Below are 9288 nucleotides of genomic sequence, written 5' to 3'. Positions count from 1 at the left end.
CAAAGTCAAACTGTTTATTATTATTTTTTTATTCTCATAAAAAAAAAAAAAACAACTGGGGTGGTGAGAACTTCCTCAGACGGATTCCAAATCATGAGAAATGACACCGTTTACTGCACAGTGAGTTAGTCAAAGTTTTATTAGTGTTATACTGAGTTCTGCTGCTCAAAAAGAAGGATCTCAGAAGCAGGATGCAAACACTCGAAACCATTTAGTGTCTTTTTTTTTTTTTTTTTTTTTTTAGTCGATTGACCATAACATTCATCTTCACTTCATTAATTTTTTTGTTTGTTTGTTTGTTTGTTAAAGAAAAATAAGAAAATATAATCGACAGGACGTTTAGGCACACTGTTGACACGTACTGTACACGCATATGTACATAATTATCCATTCATACATCTGGAGATACATACGGAGACTGGAAAGGAGAGCTGTGCTGCGTTACCGAGAAACGTTCACTCTGGGGATTTCTCGGTGAAATCGGAGTGTGTTAACTTGTTCGAACATCAGTTCAACCGGTCGTAAAACAGAGGTTTTTACTGTAATCAGGAATGACCGGTTGGTGTGTGTGTATGTGGGAAATATAAATAAAATAAAATGCATCACCCTCATCTGTACGATTTAAGTGCTACTTCGTTCAAAAACCTCGGACGAACCCTTTAGGGCTTACTGTGCTGACCGAGAAGATCGCGTGATTGCGCTTTCCAAACCCCACCTCATGCATGCTGTAGTGCCTAGAGGATCCTAGAGAAGCGTAGGGGATCCCAGAGACACCCTAAAGGAGCCTGGAGGATCTTAGAAGATTCTAAAGGATCCCAGATGAGCAAAAAGGTTTATCGAAGAGCAAGGAGGAGCATAAAGATGCCTAGAAGAGCCTCGAGGATCCTAGAGAGGCCTACTGAAGTCGAGAGGATCCTAGATAAGCAAAAATAAGTCTAGAGGAGCATAAAGAAGCTTAAAGGGTCCTATAAGAGTAAAAAGGATCAGAGGAGCCTGGAGGATTCTAGAGGCACAAAAAGGACCCTAGAGGGGCCTAGAGATGTCTAGAGGGTCCTGGAGGATCATAGCTGAGCAAAAAGGATAGTAGAAAAACAAAAAGGAGTCTAGAGGAGCCTTGGAGGAGCATAAAGAAGCCTAGAGGGTCCTAGAAGAGTAAAAAGGATCCTAGAGGATTCCAGAGAAGCCTGGACAATCCTAAAGGAGTGTAGGGGATCCCAGAGACATCCTAAAGAAGCCTGGAGGATCTAAGAGGAGTCTGGAGGAGCCTAGGAGAGTAGGTATGAAGCCATGAATTGATGTGCAAGAAAAGAGAAGCACTATGGTCATGGGGAGAGGGGAAAAAAAACCCACAGACTTATAAAACAAGTCTCTAACATAAGCTGAGTCATTTACAACGACGGAATGTATTCGGATGGGGTTTGATTTTTTTTTTTGGGATATTTTTGCATTATTTTATTACTTTAAACCTGAAAATATTTTTTTTTTTACCATTTCCACACGTGCAAAGAAAAGAAAATAGATATATATATTGCACAAAAGAGTGACGACAAAATAAAACTGGGATTTGGGATCTTCCGAAACGTGTGTTCGAGGGGAAGCGCGTTGGCAGCACGCTTAAGTGTCATTCGGTTGTATGGAATTCATTTCCAAACTGGCGCCGGGATGCGCTTCCTTCTCGGACGTTAAAATGCTACAACACGTGTGTGTGTTTACGGCGTTTACTAGTGTTTAAAACGTCCAGGATGTGCAGTGTGGTAGCTTGAAGGACGTGAAAGACAGACAGGAGACGGATACATTCTTTAACGCGTAGTGCCGGAGTCCTGCAAGGTGCTGAAACGCGTCCGCTTGTGTGTGTGTGTGTGTGTGTATGTGTGTGTGTGTGTGTGTGTTTGAGGGTCCTGCTAGTAACGCAGTCTGAGTCGCAGTAGGACATTTCGCCGTTCCTCCCTCAGAAAGCCGTCGGTGCTGGACGTGTATTTGGTTCACAAATCGATCACGTGTTTTCGACGTGGTCATTAAAAACCTGCCGCCATGCCACCAAAAGCCCGCCTCCCGGGCCCTAAAAAAAAAAAAAAAAACGATCTCGCGATTAAAAATCCGCGGTTCACGTCGGATTTCCCTCCTGGGATGCCTAAAATGTTAAAAGTTTTTTGTTTGTTTGTTTTTTATCCACTGCTGGGAATCGTCCCACATTGCAACTTTACCCCGAAAATAATAATAACATTATTAATAACAATAATAAAAAAAGGACAAAACGAGAGAGAAATACTGAAACGCTGGACTGTACTGATGAGGCACCGCAGCATCTTGGTGGTGATGCTCCACAACGCTAAAAGAAATCGTCTACGCTACGGTGTGGAGGCGGTGCTTCTTCTCGTACAACAGGAAGGACTGCGAGGGCTGGGGTGTGTGATTCACATGCACGCACACACACACTCTCACACATACGCCTATACACACATCCCCAGCCCTGTGTCTAGCTCCAGCTTCAGCATTGGCCGGTTTCCTCTCCCTTGTGGGAGCGCTGCTTCCTGCTGCTTCCTCCTGCCCCGAGCCTCTGCGTCACCTCTTCTGTAAGGTGCGGACTTTCTGGGTGTAAGTGCGGACGCGGGGCGAGCGCGAGTGCAGCTTGACGAACAGCTCGGGGAACTTGTACTGAGGGAACATCGTCTCCAGGAAGCCCTCCAGGAACACGTAGACCAGGCGGCGGTTCAGCTGCTGGTGCTGGAACATGTCGAAGACCCGGAGGATGCCCTTGCGTGTCGTTTCCGCCCCGATGATGTGCTTCAGCTCGTCTGGTGGGGGGAAATGTGGGGGTTGGGGGTTTAGAAACACAAGAATAAACAGCGATGGTGAGGAACGCTTCGGATGTGTGTAGAAATATATCGATGCGCGTCGAGTATCGCGGTTCTTTGCTTGCCGATACTGTACACGATCTCAAAAACGCAATATCGATATTTACAGATTGTTTAGTTTTGAGTTAGACCGCTAGATAGGAGGTACTAGCAAAAGGATAAGCACAGCACTAATGCTAGCGGTAATATCCACCTGTTTCCTAGGGGGCGCTGTTGTAAAAACGATTAGCGGGAGAACTTCCAAGATCAGATAACGCTTCTACTACTACTAATATAACGCGATCATCAATCCTACTTTATATTAGGTGTCTTTCCTCTTGGAAACACTGCAAGATCGCGCCCCATGTTACCTTTTTCAGTTGTTGAAAAATCGATCTAAACTTGTTTTTCCACACATCGATTACTCCAATGCTTTGCTCGTTAAGGTTTCAAAATGGATCTTGAACAAATTGCAGCTGCTACAGTAGGGTTCTGATGAAAATCAGGAGTTTTTGGAGTCGTTGCGTCGGCTCTCTGTTAGGTTTCAGATTGATTTTAAAATTCGTATGCTAAACTAAAGACCTTACATGGTGTGGCACCTCATTACTTGTCACTTCGCTCTTCTAAATCGGGTCTTTTAGTTGTTCCTCCTACCCGTTTACATTCTAATGATCAGGTTTTTACTTCTTGTGCACCAAAACTTCTTTCTCTCCCCATCGAAGTAAGACAGGAAGAATTTTATTTAATTATTTTATTTATTAAAAAACTCTAAAAACTGACTTTTTCAGGATAGTTTTTAGGTGATAGTTAGGTTAGCATTTTCTTTTTTTTTTCTTCATTCTTGAAAAATTACTTTTTTCAGATTTTAAAAATGCTAAATTGCTAATAATAATAATAATAATAATTATTATTATTCTAAATGTCTAGAAAGCACCATTTAGTTTTTGTTTATGGTGTTTCTCAACAATTGTGGCAAAAAAACAACAAAAAAAAGCAACAGGTTTGCGCGAGAGTGCGCGTTTCTTTCAGTCATTTTCATCTAAAGTGCATCACCAGTCCCTGTGATCTGGCGTTTATCTGGGAGAAGTGTACGTTCTGGCTGGAGATAAATGTGTGAACAGACCTGGCATGATGCCCAGGAGGTTAGTCTTAGCTGCTACTCTGGTTCTCATGCGTATGCTCTTGTCTCGGCGTGGCGGCGTCTCCGCCAGGATTCCGTTCGGCCAGTAGGAATCTCTGTGAGGACAAAAGGTGATGTCAGGAGTAGAACAAAACAAACACACACAGGTGTGAATCTTAAATACAAATACATGCGTTTTACCTGAACCTCTTGACGTAGTCGGCTACTTGTTCTGGAGACGTCATGAAGTCCACGTGATCCACGATTTTCCTGAAATGACAGTAAACTATATATTAATTAATATTAATTAATTAATTAATTAATTAATTAATAGAATTCAGTGTCCTCACAAAGAGTTGGAGTCGTCGAAGAGTTGATTCCTTGTGTGGGCTTAGATGCACATCACGTACCTGTTGATTGTGTCTCCATACGTGGCTCTGATGAGCTGCTGTAGAAGGTTCTTGATGTTCCTGCGAAGCCACTGATTCCTCTCCTTCAGGTCAAACACCTCATCCATCAGCAGCAGCATCACACGCAGGGGGATGTTATCGTCCACCTTTACACCGTCAAGGACAAATCAGGCTGTACGTTAATCAAGAACATGCAAAACAAAGTGTTATACGAGTGTGTTGCCTTTACACCCATATGTGGTCTACAAGACCTACGGAAGTTCCACATAGGCCTTACTGATCATCACACCCATATTTGGCTTACAAAACCTACAGGACTTTTACAAAGGCTTTACTGATCATCACACACATAAGTGGCCTACAAAAACCAACAGGACTTCCAAACAGGTTTTACTGACCATCACACACAAATGTGGCCTACAGAACCTACACGACTTCCACACTACCACATCCATATGTTGCCAACAGAACCTACAGGACTTCCAGAAAGGTCTTAATGATCATCACACCCATGTGGCCTACAGAACCTACAGCACTTCAAAACAAGTCTTACTGACCACCACACCTATATGTGGCCTACAGAACCTACAGGACTTCCACAAAGATCTTACTGATCATCACACCCATATGTGGCTCCTTATCAAACGGGTGCACGTGACCTCATGTAGTGCTGTTAGATTTATAATAATATTAGACAGAGACTGTGCTGAATCTGTATAAATAAAGGAGCTGCTGAAGTTAACGTCTGGTGCTGTTTTTCGCTCCATTTCTCATTTTTCTTCTCGAGTTCATCTCCAAATTCATCTTATGTTTTTACTAAAATTAATGTATTCACCAAAAAAGTTACACCGCATGCAGAAATTCTCACTCTGCATGGACCTGGAACTGTATGTTACTATGGTTACAGTTCAGACACTGATCATTTACATTAATGGTATTTGGTAGACGCCCTTCTCCAGAGCAACTTACAGTTATCGCAAGTGTACAGCAGAGCAATGGAGGGTTAAGGGCCTTGCTCCGAGGGCCCAGCAGTAGCAGCTTGGAAGTGCTGGGATTTGAACCAATGACCTTCCGATCAGAAGTCCAACATATTTTCTGCTCAGCTACCACTTTTACCTGTGCGTTCAACACTCGGAACTCCCAGCCAATCACAGTCCAGTATTCAGACCAACCATGGGAAACGAGTGTTTATTGGAATTGGGAACTCACATTGTCATCCAGCTGAGCAGACACTCGGCAATGTTCAGGGTCGATGTCTGACTTTGGGATTAAGGGCGGCACCTAAAGGGAAAAAAAAATCAACACTTTAGATTAGATTCAGCTTTATTGTCATTACACAAGTTACAGTACAAGGCAACAAAATGCAGTTGGCATCTGCCCAGAAGTGCACTGGAAGCAGTGTAAAATATTTATATACGCACTGGTCGTTAAGGATATGATACTATATGATAGATATAAATAAATAATGACAGATGAATGAACATGATAAAATGAACAATTTCCTACACAATTTTATACACTTTTTATACCACAATAGAAGGAAAAAGGAGTGAAGTGACAGCTGAAAAAGGAGAACATCTTTCTATCCATCCAACCAACCAATACGCTCTACATAGAGAAGTATTGAGACACCTGACATTTCCACCCTGATATGGTTCTTCCCCAAACGGTTACCTCATCTTTGGATGCTGTAGCATTCAATTTTCCATTCACTTGAACTTTGAGGTCCAAACCTGTTCCAGCATGACAATGTCCCTGTACACAAAGCCAGATCCATGAAGATCTGCTGTACCTGGGTTGGAGTGGAAGATCTAAAGACTGAACATCTTTAGAATGAATGTGAACGCTGACTGCACCCCAGGCCTCATCACCTCGCCTACATCACTTCCTGACTTTATTAACACCCTTGTGGCTGAAGAAAACCTCCCGCAAATCTCCACAAAGTCTAGTGAAACATCTTCCCAGATGAGTGGAGCTTTTTATAACTCAAACGAGGACTTTAAATGTTAATATTGCTTTCTGGAGTTGAATTGGCAGATTAAATCAATTTTAAACACGTCAGTGCCAAAGAGGCGATTTTTAACACTATAAACAAAAAAACAACAGAAATGAATACAATATTTGAGCAAATACATGAAAAAGCATTAAAAAAAAGTTAATCAACTAAAGTATTAAGCAATAAAATAAGTTTTGAGGGTTTTTTGGGTTTTTTTTACCTCAGGTTTATACATTTTTAGTCACAATTGCACATATATTCAGGATTTCTTTCAAATTCCTGTAGCAAATTATAGATTCGATCCAGCATTCGTCTGTGCTACAAAATTTAATGATAATCTCCTATGACTTTAATAACACCTTTGTGTCTGAATGAATCTCCACATCTTCCTAGAACACTGGAGGTTATTATAAGAGCAAATGTGGAATGTGATGTTCAAAAAGAAGAACACAAAAAAACCTCTTATGGTCAGGTGTCCACAAATGGGTGTATCTATTTGATGCCTGTAGACTTTTCATAGCAAGGACACGTCCAATAAATATCGGGTTTTCTGCAGGTTTCACAAATTGAAGACCTTTTTAAGACCATTAAGAACGAAATTTAAGACCTATATCACTTCCCCTATAGCAGCGAGAGCATTTCAATGAGCGTTAGAAGTTGCGCTACATGGACATTGGAGAATTAAAAAAGCGAATTGAAGGCTTTTTAAGACCCTGTGGAAACCCTGAAATGCTATTTAGCAACCGTAATGCACCTGCCTTGAATATGGACTGTTTGATATCCTGACCCAGTCTCTCGGACATGCGCCCCATGTTGTCCGACACTTTGGTCATTCCTTCGGCAAGACTGTCGGGGAGCGACTTCACCGCGTTCGACACGTTCCTCATGGAGCTACGCAGAGGGTTCACAAACGTGTCCATCTACACACACACACACAAATAATCAGTATATATAAAGGAGCTGCGCCGGCTTGAACCTGGTAAACCCGTAACCCGCTCTCACCTTCCGTGCGAAGTCGCCCTTGCCTTTGTTGTACGCCTTGTTCTCCAGGAAATCGTAGACGTAAGGAATCAGCATGGGGCAGGCTTTCACCATCTCTGGATTCAGAAGCAGCTGAAACACAAAAAACAGTGCGTGTTCCTACACGGATCCTACGAGGAACAGAATGGGTTGGTGTTTGACCCCCAAAGCATGCTTACCTGCAAATACGCATTCAGATCCTTTTTCCTTCTCTCCAGGAACTCCCTGTCCATGTTGTTGAACGTTTTCTTCCCAGGAAGTTTTAATATCGAGTTGAGGTTCTCAAACTGCAGTCAATAAACAGAAGACACAGGTTCATAGATCAGTTCCTGCTTGATGTAGGACATGCATTCAATTCAATTTTTTATTTGTAGAGATTTGTAGGGACCAAAACCATCGTCAAAGTTCTTGATATGAATTGAGTGCCTTCACGTTATACCACAGTGCTTCTGAATTCTCCATTCACATTCTTCCTCGTGAAGTCTCCGATTTTATCCTCGCCACTGGCTCACTCATTAGGAACAATCTTTCAAGCACTAAACTTGTACACTCTTTTATACTTTTAAATCTCTATCTCTGGAAAGCTGCTTTGAGACAATGTGCTTTGTTAAATACCCTCTACAAATCAAACTGAATTAAATATCAATTTTGCAAACAGGAATTTCTACATTTTTTTCATGTTTTTTTCTTATTATTTCCTTTAAAAAAAAACACAGAAAATACCGGTGCCTGAATGGATGTTTATAAGCCAATATAAAACTGTAACTGTTTCACAGCATGGAATGAAACTAAAAATGGACAAAGTGTACAACATGTCATCCTTCAACTAATAGAAGTAGAAGATTTATTGGTTTTGCTGATTAATCGGCACCGATAGCTGATTGCTGGATCTATAGGCAAAAATCCACAGATTTTTCCGGGTTGCGTTGTACAGTACGAGAGCGGCCTCTAGAGGCGAATAACTGCCACTACGTGCTGCTTAGTTGAAGTATCATTCATATTGGATGGAAGTGTTATTTATTTATTTGTAGAAAAAAAAAAGTAAAAAAACAAATTAAACATGTATTTTAAAAACCAACAGTTGATTAATCGGCTATCGGCAAGTACGATCCATTTTGGTTGATCTATAAATAGGAAAACTGGAAAATTGGAAAAATATTTGAGGTATAAGTTACTAAACACATCAGGTCATGCTGTTATTAAAATTAATCTGGTAGTAATGAGTTACTCTGAATTACTTATTAGTAAGTTGGGGGTTCCACTGCTGCCACTGTTGGGCCCTTGAGCAAGGCCCTTAACCCTCTGCTTTCTAACAAGTTGGGATCTTTCACTGTGCTGTAATGTATATGTGAATAACCAAAAGGCTCATCTTGTAGGGAAGGTCAGGGGTTATAAGACATGGTGATCGGGAGCTTATGAGTTCAAATCCCAACAAGACGAAGCTGGTCACTGCTGGGCCCTTGAGCAAGACCCTTAAACCTCACCTGCTCAGTTGTATAAATGAGATAATTGTAAGTTGCTCTGGATAAAAAAACGTCTGTCAAATCCGACAAATGAATCCCGAGTGTCCTCCTGCTGATGTTCATGCAGAGTCTGCAGGTTCTGTGGGTTTACCTGCTCGGTGATGCGCATGTGGAAGTCGTGGAAGTCGCTGTAGCGGCGGTAGGTCTTCCAGATGTCCTCACTGCCGTCAGGGTTCTTCCGGAAGACGGTGATGGCGTACAGGGCGTAAGTCTTCCCGTGGTCGTTACACACGCCTAGCACGGGAACGTGGGTTAGAGGAGCATCGACTACTCAACACAAACCAGCGGACACCAGGATACAAGCGCAGCGGCAGATGAAGAAGAAAGTGGGCGGACGCGATAGACATCGCGTGAACCCCCGGGGCCAAGCCACAGGAGACGAAGG

General features: G+C 42.1%; 1 protein-coding gene across 5 annotated transcripts in view; it reads right to left on the bottom strand.

Moving 5' to 3' along the window:
* snx13 (sorting nexin 13) overlaps positions 1-9288 on the bottom strand; it is a 45487-nt gene continuing 36199 nt past the window's right edge. For 3 of the 5 annotated variants that reach the window (XM_046834603.1, XM_046834604.1, XM_046834608.1), the window contains exons 18-26: positions 8995-9170; positions 7560-7667; positions 7363-7473; positions 7119-7280; positions 5574-5645; positions 4365-4510; positions 4156-4224; positions 3958-4070; positions 1-2795 (exon numbers count right to left, since the gene is read on the bottom strand). In XM_046834603.1, the coding sequence (XP_046690559.1) occupies positions 2563-2795; positions 3958-4070; positions 4156-4224; positions 4365-4510; positions 5574-5645; positions 7119-7280; positions 7363-7473; positions 7560-7667; positions 8995-9170 (1190 nt within the window). In that variant the 3' untranslated portion in view covers positions 1-2562. The remainder of the gene's footprint in view (positions 2796-3957; positions 4071-4155; positions 4225-4364; positions 4511-5573; positions 5646-7118; positions 7281-7362; positions 7474-7559; positions 7668-8994; positions 9171-9288) is intronic. The other 2 variants (XM_046834606.1, XM_046834605.1) reach the window with 1 other exon arrangement.

The sequence above is a fragment of the Silurus meridionalis genome, chromosome 22, assembly GCF_014805685.1.
Source record: "Silurus meridionalis isolate SWU-2019-XX chromosome 22, ASM1480568v1, whole genome shotgun sequence".
Taxonomy (NCBI): domain Eukaryota; kingdom Metazoa; phylum Chordata; class Actinopteri; order Siluriformes; family Siluridae; genus Silurus; species Silurus meridionalis.
This window is presented reverse-complemented; position numbering and strand designations above follow the sequence as displayed.